This window comes from Pan paniscus, chromosome 18, assembly GCF_029289425.2.
Source record: "Pan paniscus chromosome 18, NHGRI_mPanPan1-v2.0_pri, whole genome shotgun sequence".
Classification (NCBI taxonomy): domain Eukaryota; kingdom Metazoa; phylum Chordata; class Mammalia; order Primates; family Hominidae; genus Pan; species Pan paniscus.
The window spans coordinates 16,725,186-16,742,909 of NC_073267.2; the positions used below are offsets into that span (position 1 = coordinate 16,725,186).

Genomic DNA, 17,724 nt, shown 5'->3' on the forward strand with positions numbered 1-17,724 from the left:
AGTAGAGATAGGGTTTCTCCATGTTGGTCAGGCTGGTTTTGAACTCCCGACCTCAGGTGATCCGCCCGCCTCGGCCTCCCAAAGCATTGGGATTACAGGCATGAACCACCGTGCCCAGCCAAGATCTACACTATTATGTCACCCCAGAAAGTGAACTCTCACTCTTCCCAGCCAGTCTCTTTCTTATCCTAGGTTAGCTTGCTTATTCTGGAATTTCGTGTATACAGATGCATGCCATGCCATAGGTACTCTTTTGTGTCTGCTTTATTCTGCTCAACACCATGTTTCTGAAATCATGACCATTGTTGTATGGTTCTCTAAGTCCATCATTTCCATTTCAGACTCAGCATATGCTGAGTTCAACCTGTTGAAGGGCTATCTCTGTTTAATTCACCATCTTGAAAGAAACATTTAAAATTGAGATGTTTTCAAGAATATATAGTTAAATCCTGAGGAATCGATGTAGAAATGTTATCGTCTTCACTCACATAAGAGTCTAATGGAATTAATGTCAACAATCTTAGAGAAATCCCACACTATTCATGCCATTTTCATGATCTCCACCTTGGTAATTTTTTTTTTTTTTTTTTTTTTTTTTTTGAGACAGAGTCTCGCTCTGTCACCCAGGCTGAAGTGCAGTGGTGCGATCTCGGCTCACTGCAACCTCTGCCTCCCGGGTTCAAGTGATTCTTCTGCCTCAGCCTCCCAAGTAGCTGGAACTATAGGCGGGTGCCACCATGCCCTGCTAATTTTTTGTATTTTTAGTAGAGATTGGTTTCACCGTGTTAGCTAGGATGGTCTCAATCTCCTGATCTCGCGGTCCACCCACCTCGGCTTCCCAAAGTGCTGGGATTGCAGGCGTGAGCCACCACGCCCGGCCCACCTTGTTAATTTTTAAGCACTAAAATTCGATACTTATTTGTGAATGAAGTAATCTCTTCATTGTATTTTTTTTTTTTTTTTTTTTACTTATGCTGAGCTTTAAATGACAAAGATTCATATAATCCAAGAGAGAAGTATTATTTAGAGGGATTCTTTTACCATGTGATATATAATAAATGCATCCAATGTTATACATCAATTTAAAAAACAAGTAAATAACTAAAGAAAAGATAACTACTGGCCAGGTGCAGTGGCTCACACTTGTATTCCCAGCACTTTGGGAGGCCGAGGCAGGTGGATCATGAGGTCAGGAGTTGGAGACCAGCCTGGCCAAGATGGTGAAACCCTGTTTCTACTAAAAATACAAAAATTAGCCGAGCGTGGTGGCAGGCGCCTGTAATCCCAGTTACTCAGTAGCTGAGGCAGGAGAATCGCTTGAACCCGGGAGGCGGAGGTTGCAGTGAGCTGAGATCATGCCACTGCAATCTAGCCTGGGTGACAGAGCAAGACTTTGTCTCAAAACAAAAAGAAAAGGAAAGATAAGATAATTACTTTATACTTAGCTTGTCTTAGCCATGAGTGACGGGCTGCATGTGGCCCAGGACAGTTTTGAATGCAGTTCAGCACAAATTTGTAAACTTTCTTAAAACATTAGGAGATTTTGGCCAGGTACAGTGGCTCATGCCTGTAATCCCAGCACTTTGGGAGGCTGAGGCGGGCAGATTACCTGAGGTCAGGAGTTCGAGACCACCCTGGCCAACATGGCAAAACCCCATCTCCACAAAAAATAAAAAAATTTGCTGAGTGCACTGTCAGGCACCTGTACTCCCAGCTACTCAGGAGGCTGAGGCAGGAGAATCACTTGAACCTGAGAGGCAGAGGTTGCAGTGAGCCGAGAGCACACCACTGCACTCCAGCCTGGGTGACAGAGTGAGACCCCATCTCAAAAAGAAACAACAAACAAAAACAAAAACAAAAACAAAAACAAAAACAATGGCCGGGCACGGTGGTTCACACCTGTAATCCCAGCACTTTGGGAGGCCGAGGCAGGCAGATCGCCTGTCGGGAGTTGAAGGCCAGACTGGCCAACATGGTGAAACCTCATCTCTACTAAAAATACAAAAATTAGTCGGGCGTGGTGGCAGAGACCTGTAATCTCAGCTGCTCGGGAGGCTGAGGGAGGAGAATGGCTTGAGCCCAGGAGCTGGAGGTTGCAGTGAGCTGAGATTGCACCACTGCACTCCAGCCTGGGCGACTGAGTGGAGCGGAACTCTGTGTCAAAAGAAAAAAAAAAGAGGTTTTTTTAAGATCATCAGCTGTTGTTAGTGTCAGTGTATGTTATGTGTGGCTCAAGACAACTTTGCTTCTTTTAATATAGGCAGGGAAGTCAAAAGATTGGATATCCCTGCTTTATACCAAGAAAGACAACACCCCACATTTGCAATGCCTAAAAACACTACCAGCCATCTGAAAAACATGAGACTTCTCTAACTTCTGTTCTTTTTTGTAGCAGTGGAATCCCACGGTGATATCTGAGGGATGTGGTTACCTTTTGGAGGAGGTTGACGGTTTCTAAGGATGATTCTTTCTGAGTGAAATATTGTCAGTGTCATTGACCTTTTCATTATTTCAACTATTATTATTCCAGGTTATCAATACTCTGGCTGACCTTCGTCATCGTGGGACTGACTTTGGTGGAAGTCTTTGGTTACTTATCATTACTGTGTTTCTGAGAAGTTATAAATTTGCCATCTCCCTCCGCACAAGTTACCTTTCTGTGAGTATACTAACTTTCTGTAGAGGTATACTTGTAATCACAAATAAGAATAAGTTATATGAAACAATTCACGTTTCTGGACTTCATTATGAATATGTGGTTTTACCCCAAAAATCAGGGAAATGATTTATTAGCATAAGAAATATGAAAATATCTGCCATTTACATTATGAAAATTAAATAGGTCGGTGTTTAATAGAATGTCAACAGAGCTTTTGGTCAAAAATAAGTTTTTTTAACCTTTGTGCTATTTGTCACAAATGGAGTATGAGGTTTCGTCACTTAAATAGGAAAGTCTTTCTAAACTCTTCTGCTTTATAGTTCTATCGTATGGGTGGAAGGAAAACTTCCAATCTCCACTCTGAAGATTCACTGCAGAAATGAGCTGACAACAGACAGCTTAACAGGAAAAGAAAAACATAGAACAGGCATAAACATGGGAACCAGCTGAAAAATGAGACTGCTAGAAGGGCTGGATGGTTGATGCTTAAAGAGCACCCTCTTCTGAGGGGAGAGGGAGATAGATGGAGATGTAGGCCATTTAGAGGGGCAGCAAATGATTTTTAGGGGAAATGAAAGAGCCCAAGGAACAAACAGTTGGCCTGAGACAAAGTTCCTCTGAGGTCATAGGGACGAGGTGACAAACTGCCGGAAGGTGAAGGGCAGAACTGCACTGGGTCTCATGATGCAGAGAAAGCCCCAGAGAATCTCTTAGAACTGCCCTCCAAGAGAATCAATGAAAAGTGTGTCTGGGCAGGGTAATTTTGAATGACATCATTCAAAGTGCATGTTCCCACTTGCAACTGGAGAGAGATCAGTATGTCAAAAGTCTGTACTTGGTAAGAATTTGGCTGCTAAGTTGTGCCATAATTTGTCTTTTGAGCCTTTTTTCCTTTGGGGAAGTTGAGCTCTACATTTTGTCTTGCCATTCATGACAGTAAAAATGTGGTCATCTGGGGGCTGAACCTCCTTCTGAACAATGATCCAAGATAAAAGTACTAATACCACAATGCTTTTTTATATTCAAGGGAAGAGGAAGTATGTTTCAGTTTTACCGCCTAGATAATTACACGTCATTTGGCACTGCCTTTCAAGATATGTAGAAAACAGAAAATATATGAGTTATGAAGATATCTAGGCACATTTAACATTCTCTGTGCCACTTAGTCCTGAACAGAGAATTTTCGGTATAAATTGGAGGAAGCTTTTTTTTTTTTTTTTTCTTTCTTTTCTCACCCCCAAGACGTGTCTCCCTCTGTTGCCCAGGCTGGAGTATAATGGTGTGAGCTCGGCTCACTGCAACCTCCACCTCCTGGCTTCAAGTGATTCCCCTGCCTCAGCCTCTCAAGTAGCTGGGATTACAGGTGCCCACCACCATGCCCAGCTAATTTTTGTATTTTTAGTAGAGTTGGGGTTTTACCATGTTGGCCAGGCTAGTCTCAAAACCCGACCTCAAATGATCCACCCGCCTCAGCCTCCCAAAGTGCTGGGATTACAAGCGTGAGCCACCACGTGAGCCAGGGGAAGTTTTTAAATTTACCACTTTTTAACAATTCCATTTAGGAAAGTTCAGTTGAGCTGTTGGACTTGGACAACTTTGCACCTCTCATCTTTGTCCTTGTCATCTAGTCATCTATACCATTACCTCCTAAGCAGGGACATCATGGGTGCCATGAAGCATTCATGCGTGATGGCATTTCTTTGCCTCTCATTTCTTCGTGTGTTTGACATTTCTCCTAGCTCCAAACTGGGCCAGCTACCTTTCCTATGAAATCTAGCAGTAGCTGTGGGATAGACGTGGTTGCTCTTCTCATCTTTTTAGATTACCCATTGCTTCTCTCGAAATCCTAGTACATGATTTTTTTTTGATCCTATGTGCAGAAATCAGGAAAAAACAAATTCTACAAAGAATTTGAAAGATATTATTTCAGGCCAGGTGTGGTGGCTCATGCCTGTAATCCCAGCACTTTGGGAGGCTGAGGCAGGTGGATCACTTGAGGTCAGCAGTTCAAGACCAGATGGGCCAACATAGTGAAATCCCATCTCTACTAAAAAGACAAAAATTAGCCAGGCATGGTAGCAGGCACCTGTAATCCCAGCTACTTGGGAGGCCGAGGCACAAGAATCGCTTGAATCTGGGAGGTGGAGGTTGCCGTGAGCCACGGTAGCGCCACTGCACTTCAGCATGGTTGAGTGACACTCCGTCTCAAGAAAAAAGTCATTTCAATGACTACCTCAGGAGATTCATAGGTATCTGACCCACATCTGAGATGGGATTTGCATTGCATTTTAGCTATGATGAGAACAAATATTTAATGTCTTCGAAGATTAAAAGCATACTGTGATAATATGGAAATCTTGGTGGGAATTCAGTCATTAGTGAGAATGTTTTGCGTTAAGTTCAAACCGGCCTCAACGAAGCTGATGTGAGGGAAGGGAAAGTGAACTCTGAGTAGAGCAGGGACAGAAGAAAGATGCTCCAGTGCGGATCAGGAAGGAGCAGGGGGTGAAATGTTACAAATTCTAGAACTCAGAGAGCTGAAGGTAATTACTTCCTTTTCAGGTTGTGAAACATGTTAACCTGTGGTAAAATACTTACAAGATGATAATTACCATCTAACCGTGTTGAAGTGTGCAGTTCAGTTGTGTGAAGTATATTCATGTCATTTTTTTTTTTTTTTTTTGAGACGGAGTCTCACTCTGTCACCAGGCTGGAGTGCAGTGGTGGGATCTTGGCTCACTGCAACCTCTGCCTCCTGGGTTCAAGCAGTTCTCCTGCCTCAGCCTCCCGAGTAGCTGGGACTACAGGCGTGCGCCACCATGCTCAGCTAATTTTTGTATTTTTAGTAGAGACAGGGTTTCACCATGTTGGTCAGGCTGGTCTTGAACTCCTAACCTCGTGATCCGCCTGCCTCAGCCTCCCAAAGTGCTGGGATTACAGGCGTGAGCCACCATGCCCAGCGAAATCTAGGGCTGGAACATGGCTGCAGCATATAAATAGAATTGAATTCCATCGTTTTGTTAACCCTGTTTTTTGTTTGTTTGTAGTTGTTGCTGTTTTTGAGACACAGTCTCGCTCTGTCGCCTAGGCTGGAGTGCAGTGGTGCAATCTCGGCTCACGGCAGACTCTGCCTCCTGGGTTCAAACTATTCTCCTGCCTCAGCCTCCCAAGTAGGTGGGACTACAGGCGCCTACCACCACACCCGGCTAATTTTTGTATTTTATTAGAGACAGGGTTTCACCATATTGGCCAGGCTGGTCTGGAACTCCTGACCTTGTGATCCGCCCACCTCGGCCTCCCAAAGTGCTGGGATTACAGGCGTGAGCCACCACACCCAGCCCCTGTTTTGTTTTTGTTTTGCTTGTTTCTTAGGGTTGTTTTTCTATTTATGGTAAAGGCATTGGCTTTCCATTTGTAGCATCAATCGAATATTTCCTGTTAACAATAACCTTATGTCATAGTAAATGGTAAAGGGATTTAAAGCAGTGGTTTTCAGCTGCCAGAGGCCTGAGTGAGTTTGGGCACACTCTGTGTGATCGGGCAGAAGGCCTGTGGGAAGTTTAGCCGAGGACAGGGCCAGGAAAGGTGATGGACAGTGGGGGTCTGTCCTGGTCACCAGGCCCCTGGGTCCTGCCCACCTGCTTGGAGCTCCCCACCCATCACACACGATGCTGCCAAGCCCTCTGGGTATTGTGGGCAAATACCTTAGGAGAGAAGCTGATGAACTTTGTTTCTTGAAATGCACAGATTCCTTGGACATCCCTGAGAGATCAATCATGAAAGTCAACTTGGTTTTCTCCCCCTCATTTGGGTTCAGAATTTAAAGTCCACACACACAGGCAGTAAGATGATATAGATAAGGACATCATCACTCGGTTTCGGATGTTAAAATGTCTAGGTGGGTTAGGGGTGATTTGAGATCACACAACCTTGTGGCACAAAGAGGAATTCCCAGGCCAGAGGGAGACATTTTATTGCCATGTTATGATCTTATCATTGAGTTGAAAGGCAATCTTGTTTCATTTTGGATTCTTTCTTATGTTTATGTCTTATAAGGGCACTTTGAATTTCCAAGCAAATAATAATTTTGAATTAGCTTTTAATCGTTGACTTCTAGCACAGTTATATGATCAGAAACATGCTGTGTGATTGGATTGCTCTCAAACATATTGAGATTTGCTGGAACAAAATAAGTCAGGTTAATTTTTGTAAATGTACCATGCCTGCTTAAAATGAATGTATGTACATTTGTTCCTGAGATACAGGTTGATGGGCGGATGGCTACATGGATGTGATGGAGATGTTTTACTATCGGGACCTTCCGCATCCTGCTGATGTTTTGTTGCTTAAGATATGAATGGCTGAGCGGAGGCTGTAAACCCTGGCACTCTGCTTGGGTATGAGGTTCTTCCTGCCATCCTGCCATCATTTGTTTTTTATGTTTTGTCGCCAAAAGTGACCTTGAGGAACCCTGGGAGCTCAGGAAGGAAGGAGCGCCCAGAAGCAGGGACAGGGAGCTGGTTGGGGAGGACCAGAAATCAGGTTTGTGAAGGTTCCAGAGAGGACCTGGCCTTGGGAGGAGCGTGGGGGACTGAGATGGAGGAGGGGTCATTGGAATGATGCGGGCGCTACTTGGAATGTCCATTGTGAGGCACCACCGGGGTCATCAGGGATTGGTGGAGAGGGAGTATGAAGCCCCAGGGTTGCTAAGGGAGGGCCCAGACCGAAGAAGGTTTGGTGGAAAGCAGAACCTTAGTCTCCCTCTAATTGCTCCTAAGCCTCAACGCTCCCTTGCCCCGCGTGTCCTGTTGCTTCCCTGATCTTCTCCGTGACCTGTAGCTAAGCCTTCCACCAGCGCTTGAGTACTTAATTTGAACCGGATCCTTTCCCAGACCCTTTCTTCTTCTCCTCCTCCTCCTCCACCTCCTCCAGGTGCCCAACAGCCCCCTTCTCCTCCTTTCCCTTCCCTTACTTCCCCCCTTCCCCTCCCCTTCCCCTCCCCTTACTTCCCCCCTTCCCCTCCCCTTCCCCTCCCCCTCCCCTCCCCCTCCCCTCCCCCTCCCCTTCCCCTCCCCTTCCCCTCCCCTTCCCCTCCCCTTCCCCTCCCCCTCCCCTCCCCTCCCCCTCCCCAACTCAGATCCGGCCCCCGGTCCCCGTCCCGTTCCCTCCCCCCTGCCCTAAGCCACCTCCACCTCTGTCCTGGCCGCCTCAGGGCGCCTGAAAGGACCAGGACATGCGGGTGCTGTGGCTGCTCTTTTGGCTCCTCTTTTGGCTCCTGCTGGCATTTATCAGCCATCAGTCCACCTGTGTGAGTGGACGGGTGCTGTGGCTGCTCTTTCGGCTCCTCTTTTGGCTCCTGCTGGGATTTATCAGCCATCAGTCCACCTGTGTGAGTAGACGCTGGACCCGCGGGGTTTCTTCCTTTTTACTGGGCTGTGTCACGCGGCATGAAATGACACAGCTCAGGCCTGTAATCCCAGCACTTTAGGGGGCCGAGGTGGGCAGATCACTTGAGTCCAGGAGTTGAAGACTAGCCAGGGCATCATAGCAAAACCCCATCTCTACAAAAAATTCCAAAAAAGATTAGTCGGGCCTGGTGGTGCGTACCTGTTATCCCAGTTACTGGAGAGGCTGAGGTGGGAGGATCGCTTGGGCCCAGGAGCTGGCCGTTGCAGTGAGCCGAGATGGCCCCGCTGCACTCTTGTCTCTAACAAACAAAACGGACCAAAACGAAGTGAAATGTCATTTGATTTGTGTCATCTGGTTTGATGACTTTTTTTTTTTTTAGACAGAGCTGGAGTGCAGTGGCAAGATCTCGGCTCACTGCAACCTCCGCTTCCGGGGTTCAAGCAATTGTCCCGCCTCAGCCTCCTGAGTAGCTCTGATTACAACGCCTGGCTAATTTCTGTATTTTTAGTAGCGACGGGGTTTCACCATGTTCGCCAGGATAGTCTCCATCTCTTCACCTCGTGATCCGCCTGCCTCGGCCTCCCAGTGCTGGGATTACAGGCGTGAGCCACCGCGCCTGGCCAAACTATATAACCTTAAGTGTAAGTTTACTAACTTTGGAAAGTACATACACCAGCATAAACCAACCCCCTTTCAAGATCTACATTATTTTATTTATTTATTTATTTTTTTGAGACAGTTTCTCCCTTGTTGCCGAGGCTGGAGTGCAATGGGGCAATATCAGCTCACCGCAACCTCTGCTTCCCAGATTCGAGCGATTCTCCTGCCTCAGCCTCCCGAGTGGCTGGGATTACAGACATGTGCCACCACTCCCAGCTAATTTTGTATTTTTAGTAGAGATAGGGTTTCTCCATGTTGGTCAGGCTGGTTTTGAACTCCCGACCTCAGGTGATCCGCCCGCCTCGGCCTCCCAAAGCATTGGGATTACAGGCATGAACCACCGTGCCCAGCCAAGATCTACACTATTATGTCACCCCAGAAAGTGAACTCTCACTCTTCCCAGCCAGTCTCTTTCTTATCCTAGGTTAGCTTGCTTATTCTGGAATTTCGTGTATACAGATGCATGCCATGCCATAGGTACTCTTTTGTGTCTGCTTTATTCTGCTCAACACCATGTTTCTGAAATCATGACCATTGTTGTATGGTTCTCTAAGTCCATCATTTCCATTTCAGACTCAGCATATGCTGAGTTCAACCTGTTGAAGGGCTATCTCTGTTTAATTCACCATCTTGAAAGAAACATTTAAAATTGAGATGTTTTCAAGAATATATAGTTAAATCCTGAGGAATCGATGTAGAAATGTTATCGTCTTCACTCACATAAGAGTCTAATGGAATTAATGTCAACAATCTTAGAGAAATCCCACACTATTCATGCCATTTTCATGATCTCCACCTTGGTAATTTTTTTTTTTTTTTTTTTTTTTTTTTTTTTTTTTTTTTTGAGACAGAGTCTCGCTCTGTCACCCAGGCTGAAGTGCAGTGGTGCGATCTCGGCTCACTGCAACCTCTGCCTCCCGGGTTCAAGTGATTCTTCTGCCTCAGCCTCCCAAGTAGCTGGAACTATAGGCGGGTGCCACCATGCCCTGCTAATTTTTTGTATTTTTAGTAGAGATTGGTTTCACCGTGTTAGCTAGGATGGTCTCAATCTCCTGATCTCGCGGTCCACCCACCTCGGCTTCCCAAAGTGCTGGGATTGCAGGCGTGAGCCACCACGCCCGGCCCACCTTGTTAATTTTTAAGCACTAAAATTCGATACTTATTTGTGAATGAAGTAATCTCTTCATTGTATTTTTTTTTTTTTTTTTACTTATGCTGAGCTTTAAATGACAAAGATTCATATAATCCAAGAGAGAAGTATTATTTAGAGGGATTCTTTTACCATGTGATATATAATAAATGCATCCAATGTTATACATCAATTTAAAAAACAAGTAAATAACTAAAGAAAAGATAACTACTGGCCAGGTGCAGTGGCTCACACTTGTATTCCCAGCACTTTGGGAGGCCGAGGCAGGTGGATCATGAGGTCAGGAGTTGGAGACCAGCCTGGCCAAGATGGTGAAACCCTGTTTCTACTAAAAATACAAAAATTAGCCGAGCGTGGTGGCAGGCGCCTGTAATCCCAGTTACTCAGTAGCTGAGGCAGGAGAATCGCTTGAACCCGGGAGGCGGAGGTTGCAGTGAGCTGAGATCATGCCACTGCAATCTAGCCTGGGTGACAGAGCAAGACTTTGTCTTAAAACAAAAAGAAAAGGAAAGATAATTACTTTATACTTAGCTTGTCTTAGCCATGAGTGACGGGCTGCATGTGGCCCAGGACAGTTTTGAATGCAGTTCAGCACAAATTTGTAAACTTTCTTAAAACATTAGGAGATTTTGGCCAGGTACAGTGGCTCATGCCTGTAATCCCAGCACTTTGGGAGGCTGAGGCGGGCAGATTACCTGAGGTCAGGAGTTCGAGACCACCCTGGCCAACATGGCAAAACCCCATCTCCACAAAAAATAAAAAAATTTGCTGAGTGCACTGTCAGGCACCTGTACTCCCAGCTACTCAGGAGGCTGAGGCAGGAGAATCACTTGAACCTGAGAGGCAGAGGTTGCAGTGAGCCGAGAGCACACCACTGCACTCCAGCCTGGGTGACAGAGTGAGACCCCATCTCAAAAAGAAACAACAAACAAAAACAAAAACAAAAACAATGGCCGGGCACGGTGGTTCACACCTGTAATCCCAGCACTTTGGGAGGCCGAGGCAGGCAGATCGCCTGTCGGGAGTTGAAGGCCAGACTGGCCAACATGGTGAAACCTCATCTCTACTAAAAATACAAAAATTAGTCGGGCGTGGTGGCAGAGACCTGTAATCTCAGCTGCTCGGGAGGCTGAGGGAGGAGAATGGCTTGAGCCCAGGAGCTGGAGGTTGCAGTGAGCTGAGATTGCACCACTGCACTCCAGCCTGGGCGACTGAGTGGAGCGGAACTCTGTGTCAAAAAAAAAAAAAAAGAGGTTTTTTTAAGATCATCAGCTGTTGTTAGTGTCAGTGTATGTTATGTGTGGCTCAAGACAACTTTGCTTCTTTTAATATAGGCAGGGAAGTCAAAAGATTGGATATCCCTGCTTTATACCAAGAAAGACAACACCCCACATTTGCAATGCCTAAAAACACTACCAGCCATCTGAAAAACATGAGACTTCTCTAACTTCTGTTCTTTTTTGTAGCAGTGGAATCCCACGGTGATATCTGAGGGATGTGGTTACCTTTTGGAGGAGGTTGACGGTTTCTAAGGATGATTCTTTCTGAGTGAAATATTGTCAGTGTCATTGACCTTTTCATTATTTCAACTATTATTATTCCAGGTTATCAATACTCTGGCTGACCTTCGTCATCGTGGGACTGACTTTGGTGGAAGTCTTTGGTTACTTATCATTACTGTGTTTCTGAGAAGTTATAAATTTGCCATCTCCCTCCGCACAAGTTACCTTTCTGTGAGTATACTAACTTTCTGTAGAGGTATACTTGTAATCACAAATAAGAATAAGTTATATGAAACAATTCACGTTTCTGGACTTCATTATGAATATGTGGTTTTACCCCAAAAATCAGGGAAATGATTTATTAGCATAAGAAATATGAAAATATCTGCCATTTACATTATGAAAATTAAATAGGTCGGTGTTTAATAGAATGTCAACAGAGCTTTTGGTCAAAAATAAGTTTTTTTAACCTTTGTGCTATTTGTCACAAATGGAGTATGAGGTTTCGTCACTTAAATAGGAAAGTCTTTCTAAACTCTTCTGCTTTATAGTTCTATCGTATGGGTGGAAGGAAAACTTCCAATCTCCACTCTGAAGATTCACTGCAGAAATGAGCTGACAACAGACAGCTTAACAGGAAAAGAAAAACATAGAACAGGCATAAACATGGGAACCAGCTGAAAAATGAGACTGCTAGAAGGGCTGGATGGTTGATGCTTAAAGAGCACCCTCTTCTGAGGGGAGAGGGAGATAGATGGAGATGTAGGCCATTTAGAGGGGCAGCAAATGATTTTTAGGGGAAATGAAAGAGCCCAAGGAACAAACAGTTGGCCTGAGACAAAGTTCCTCTGAGGTCATAGGGACGAGGTGACAAACTGCCGGAAGGTGAAGGGCAGAACTGCACTGGGTCTCATGATGCAGAGAAAGCCCCAGAGAATCTCTTAGAACTGCCCTCCAAGAGAATCAATGAAAAGTGTGTCTGGGCAGGGTAATTTTGAATGACATCATTCAAAGTGCATGTTCCCACTTGCAACTGGAGAGAGATCAGTATGTCAAAAGTCTGTACTTGGTAAGAATTTGGCTGCTAAGTTGTGCCATAATTTGTCTTTTGAGCCTTTTTTCCTTTGGGGAAGTTGAGCTCTACATTTTGTCTTGCCATTCATGACAGTAAAAATGTGGTCGTCTGGGGGCTGAACCTCCTTCTGAACAATGATCCAAGATAAAAGTACTAATACCACAATGCTTTTTTATATTCAAGGGAAGAGGAAGTATGTTTCAGTTTTACCGCCTAGATAATTACACGTCATTTGGCACTGCCTTTCAAGATATGTAGAAAACAGAAAATATATGAGTTATGAAGATATCTAGGCACATTTAACATTCTCTGTGCCACTTAGTCCTGAACAGAGAATTTTCGGTATAAATTGGAGGAAGCTTTTTTTTTTTTTTTTTTTTTTTTCTTTTCTCACTCCCAAGACGTGTCTCCCTCTGTTGCCCAGGCTGGAGTATAATGGTGTGAGCTCGGCTCACTGCAACCTCCACCTCCTGGCTTCAAGTGATTCCCCTGCCTCAGCCTCTCAAGTAGCTGGGATTACAGGTGCCCACCACCATGCCCAGCTAATTTTTGTATTTTTAGTAGAGTCGGGGTTTTACCATGTTGGCCAGGCTAGTCTCAAAACCCGACCTCAAATGATCCACCCGCCTCAGCCTCCCAAAGTGCTGGGATTACAAGCGTGAGCCACCACGTGAGCCAGGGGAAGTTTTTAAATTTACCACTTTTTAACAATTCCATTTAAGAAAGTTCAGTTGAGCTGTTGGACTTGGACAACTTTGCACCTCTCATCTTTGTCCTTGTCATCTAGTCATCTATACCATTACCTCCTAAGCAGGGACATCATGGGTGCCATGAAGCATTCATGCGTGATGGCATTTCTTTGCCTCTCATTTCTTCGTGTGTTTGACATTTCTCCTAGCTCCAAACTGGGCCAGCTACCTTTCCTATGAAATCTAGCAGTAGCTGTGGGATAGACGTGGTTGCTCTTCTCATCTTTTTAGATTACCCATTGCTTCTCTCGAAATCCTAGTACATGATTTTTTTTTGATCCTATGTGCAGAAATCAGGAAAAAACAAATTCTACAAAGAATTTGAAAGATATTATTTCAGGCCAGGTGTGGTGGCTCATGCCTGTAATCCCAGCACTTTGGGAGGCTGAGGCAGGTGGATCACTTGAGGTCAGCAGTTCAAGACCAGATGGGCCAACATAGTGAAATCCCATCTCTACTAAAAAGACAAAAATTAGCCAGGCATGGTAGCAGGCACCTGTAATCCCAGCTACTTGGGAGGCCGAGGCACAAGAATCGCTTGAATCTGGGAGGTGGAGGTTGCCGTGAGCCACGGTAGCGCCACTGCACTTCAGCATGGTTGAGTGACACTCCGTCTCAAGAAAAAAGTCATTTCAATGACTACCTCAGGAGATTCATAGGTATCTGACCCACATCTGAGATGGGATTTGCATTGCATTTTAGCTATGATGAGAACAAATATTTAATGTCTTCGAAGATTAAAAGCATACTGTGATAATATGGAAATCTTGGTGGGAATTCAGTCATTAGTGAGAATGTTTTGCGTTAAGTTCAAACCGGCCTCAACGAAGCTGATGTGAGGGAAGGGAAAGTGAACTCTGAGTAGAGCAGGGACAGAAGAAAGATGCTCCAGTGCGGATCAGGAAGGAGCAGGGGGTGAAATGTTACAAATTCTAGAACTCAGAGAGCTGAAGGTAATTACTTCCTTTTCAGGTTGTGAAACATGTTAACCTGTGGTAAAATACTTACAAGATGATAATTACCATCTAACCGTGTTGAAGTGTGCAGTTCAGTTGTGTGAAGTATATTCATGTCATTTTTTTTTTTTTTTTTTGAGACGGAGTCTCACTCTGTCACCAGGCTGGAGTGCAGTGGTGGGATCTTGGCTCACTGCAACCTCTGCCTCCTGGGTTCAAGCAGTTCTCCTGCCTCAGCCTCCCGAGTAGCTGGGACTACAGGCGTGCGCCACCATGCTCAGCTAATTTTTGTATTTTTAGTAGAGACAGGGTTTCACCATGTTGGTCAGGCTGGTCTTGAACTCCTAACCTCGTGATCCGCCTGCCTCAGCCTCCCAAAGTGCTGGGATTACAGGCGTGAGCCACCATGCCCAGCGAAATCTAGGGCTGGAACATGGCTGCAGCATATAAATAGAATTGAATTCCATCGTTTTGTTAACCCTGTTTTTTGTTTGTTTGTAGTTGTTGCTGTTTTTGAGACACAGTCTCGCTCTGTCGCCTAGGCTGGAGTGCAGTGGTGCAATCTCGGCTCACGGCAGACTCTGCCTCCTGGGTTCAAACTATTCTCCTGCCTCAGCCTCCCAAGTAGGTGGGACTACAGGCGCCTACCACCACACCCGGCTAATTTTTGTATTTTATTAGAGACAGGGTTTCACCATATTGGCCAGGCTGGTCTGGAACTCCTGACCTTGTGATCCGCCCACCTCGGCCTCCCAAAGTGCTGGGATTACAGGCGTGAGCCACCACACCCAGCCCCTGTTTTGTTTTTGTTTTGCTTGTTTCTTAGGGTTGTTTTTCTATTTATGGTAAAGGCATTGGCTTTCCATTTGTAGCATCAATCGAATATTTCCTGTTAACAATAACCTTATGTCATAGTAAATGGTAAAGGGATTTAAAGCAGTGGTTTTCAGCTGCCAGAGGCCTGAGTGAGTTTGGGCACACTCTGTGTGATCGGGCAGAAGGCCTGTGGGAAGTTTAGCCGAGGACAGGGCCAGGAAAGGTGATGGACAGTGGGGGTCTGTCCTGGTCACCAGGCCCCTGGGTCCTGCCCACCTGCTTGGAGCTCCCCACCCATCACACACGATGCTGCCAAGCCCTCTGGGTATTGTGGGCAAATACCTTAGGAGAGAAGCTGATGAACTTTGTTTCTTGAAATGCACAGATTCCTTGGACATCCCTGAGAGATCAATCATGAAAGTCAACTTGGTTTTCTCCCCCTCATTTGGGTTCAGAATTTAAAGTCCACACACACAGGCAGTAAGATGATATAGATAAGGACATCATCACTCGGTTTCGGATGTTAAAATGTCTAGGTGGGTTAGGGGTGATTTGAGATCACACAACCTTGTGGCACAAAGAGGAATTCCCAGGCCAGAGGGAGACATTTTATTGCCATGTTATGATCTTATCATTGAGTTGAAAGGCAATCTTGTTTCATTTTGGATTCTTTCTTATGTTTATGTCTTATAAGGGCACTTTGAATTTCCAAGCAAATAATAATTTTGAATTAGCTTTTAATCGTTGACTTCTAGCACAGTTATATGATCAGAAACATGCTGTGTGATTGGATTGCTCTCAAACATATTGAGATTTGCTGGAACAAAATAAGTCAGGTTAATTTTTGTAAATGTACCATGCCTGCTTAAAATGAATGTATGTACATTTGTTCCTGAGATACAGGTTGATGGGCGGATGGCTACATGGATGTGATGGAGATGTTTTACTATCGGGACCTTCCGCATCCTGCTGATGTTTTGTTGCTTAAGATATGAATGGCTGAGCGGAGGCTGTAAACCCTGGCACTCTGCTTGGGTATGAGGTTCTTCCTGCCATCCTGCCATCATTTGTTTTTTATGTTTTGTCGCCAAAAGTGACCTTGAGGAACCCTGGGAGCTCAGGAAGGAAGGAGCGCCCAGAAGCAGGGACAGGGAGCTGGTTGGGGAGGACCAGAAATCAGGTTTGTGAAGGTTCCAGAGAGGACCTGGCCTTGGGAGGAGCGTGGGGGACTGAGATGGGGGAGGGGTCATTGGAATGATGCGGGCGCTACTTGGAATGTCCATTGTGAGGCACCACCGGGGTCATCAGGGATTGGTGGAGAGGGAGTATGAAGCCCCAGGGTTGCTAAGGGAGGGCCCAGACCGAAGAAGGTTTGGTGGAAAGCAGAACCTTAGTCTCCCTCTAATTGCTCCTAAGCCTCAACGCTCCCTTGCCCCGCGTGTCCTGTTGCTTCCCTGATCTTCTCCGTGACCTGTAGCTAAGCCTTCCACCAGCGCTTGAGTACTTAATTTGAACCGGATCCTTTCCCAGACCCTTTCTTCTTCTCCTCCTCCTCCTCCACCTCCTCCAGGTGCCCAACAGCCCCCTTCTCCTCCTTTCCCTTCCCTTACTTCCCCCCTTCCCCTCCCCTTCCCCTCCCCTTACTTCCCCCCTTCCCCTCCCCTTCCCCTCCCCCTCCCCTCCCCCTCCCCTTCCCCTCCCCTTCCCCTCCCCTTCCCCTCCCCTTCCCCTCCCCCTCCCCTCCCCTCCCCCTCCCCAACTCAGATCCGGCCCCCGGTCCCCGTCCCGTTCCCTCCCCCCTGCCCTAAGCCACCTCCACCTCTGTCCTGGCCGCCTCAGGGCGCCTGAAAGGACCAGGACATGCGGGTGCTGTGGCTGCTCTTTTGGCTCCTCTTTTGGCTCCTGCTGGCATTTATCAGCCATCAGTCCACCTGTGTGAGTGGACGGGTGCTGTGGCTGCTCTTTCGGCTCCTCTTTTGGCTCCTGCTGGGATTTATCAGCCATCAGTCCACCTGTGTGAGTAGACGCTGGACCCGTGGGGTTTCTTCCTTTTTACTGGGCTGTGTCACGCGGCATGAAATGACACAGCTCAGGCCTGTAATCCCAGCACTTTAGGGGGCCGAGGTGGGCAGATCACTTGAGTCCAGGAGTTGAAGACTAGCCAGGGCATCATAGCAAAACCCCATCTCTACAAAAAATTCCAAAAAAGATTAGTCGGGCCTGGTGGTGCGTACCTGTTATCCCAGTTACTGGAGAGGCTGAGGTGGGAGGATCGCTTGGGCCCAGGAGCTGGCCGTTGCAGTGAGCCGAGATGGCCCCGCTGCACTCTTGTCTCTAACAAACAAAACGGACCAAAACGAAGTGAAATGTCATTTGATTTGTGTCATCTGGTTTGATGACTTTTTTTTTTTTTAGACAGAGCTGGAGTGCAGTGGCAAGATCTCGGCTCACTGCAACCTCCGCTTCCGGGGTTCAAGCAATTGTCCCGCCTCAGCCTCCTGAGTAGCTCTGATTACAACGCCTGGCTAATTTCTGTATTTTTAGTAGCGACGGGGTTTCACCATGTTCGCCAGGATAGTCTCCATCTCTTCACCTCGTGATCCGCCTGCCTCGGCCTCCCAGTGCTGGGATTACAGGCGTGAGCCACCGCGCCTGGCCAAACTATATAACCTTAAGTGTAAGTTTACTAACTTTGGAAAGTACATACACCAGCATAAACCAACCCCCTTTCAAGATCTACATTATTTT

At 46.2% G+C, this 17,724-nt stretch overlaps 1 protein-coding gene across 1 annotated transcript in view; it reads left to right on the forward strand.

Moving 5' to 3' along the window:
• The window catches only part of LOC134729351 (uncharacterized), a gene marked incomplete at its 3' end in the record, with an annotated part of 71,251 nt that overhangs the window by 14,939 nt on the left and 38,588 nt on the right, over window positions 1-17,724 (forward strand). Inside the window, exons 3-4 of the mRNA XM_063597953.1 lie at window positions 2,531-2,659; window positions 11,483-11,611. Of these exons, the coding sequence (XP_063454023.1) occupies window positions 2,531-2,659; window positions 11,483-11,611 (258 nt within the window). The remainder of the gene's footprint in view (window positions 1-2,530; window positions 2,660-11,482; window positions 11,612-17,724) is intronic.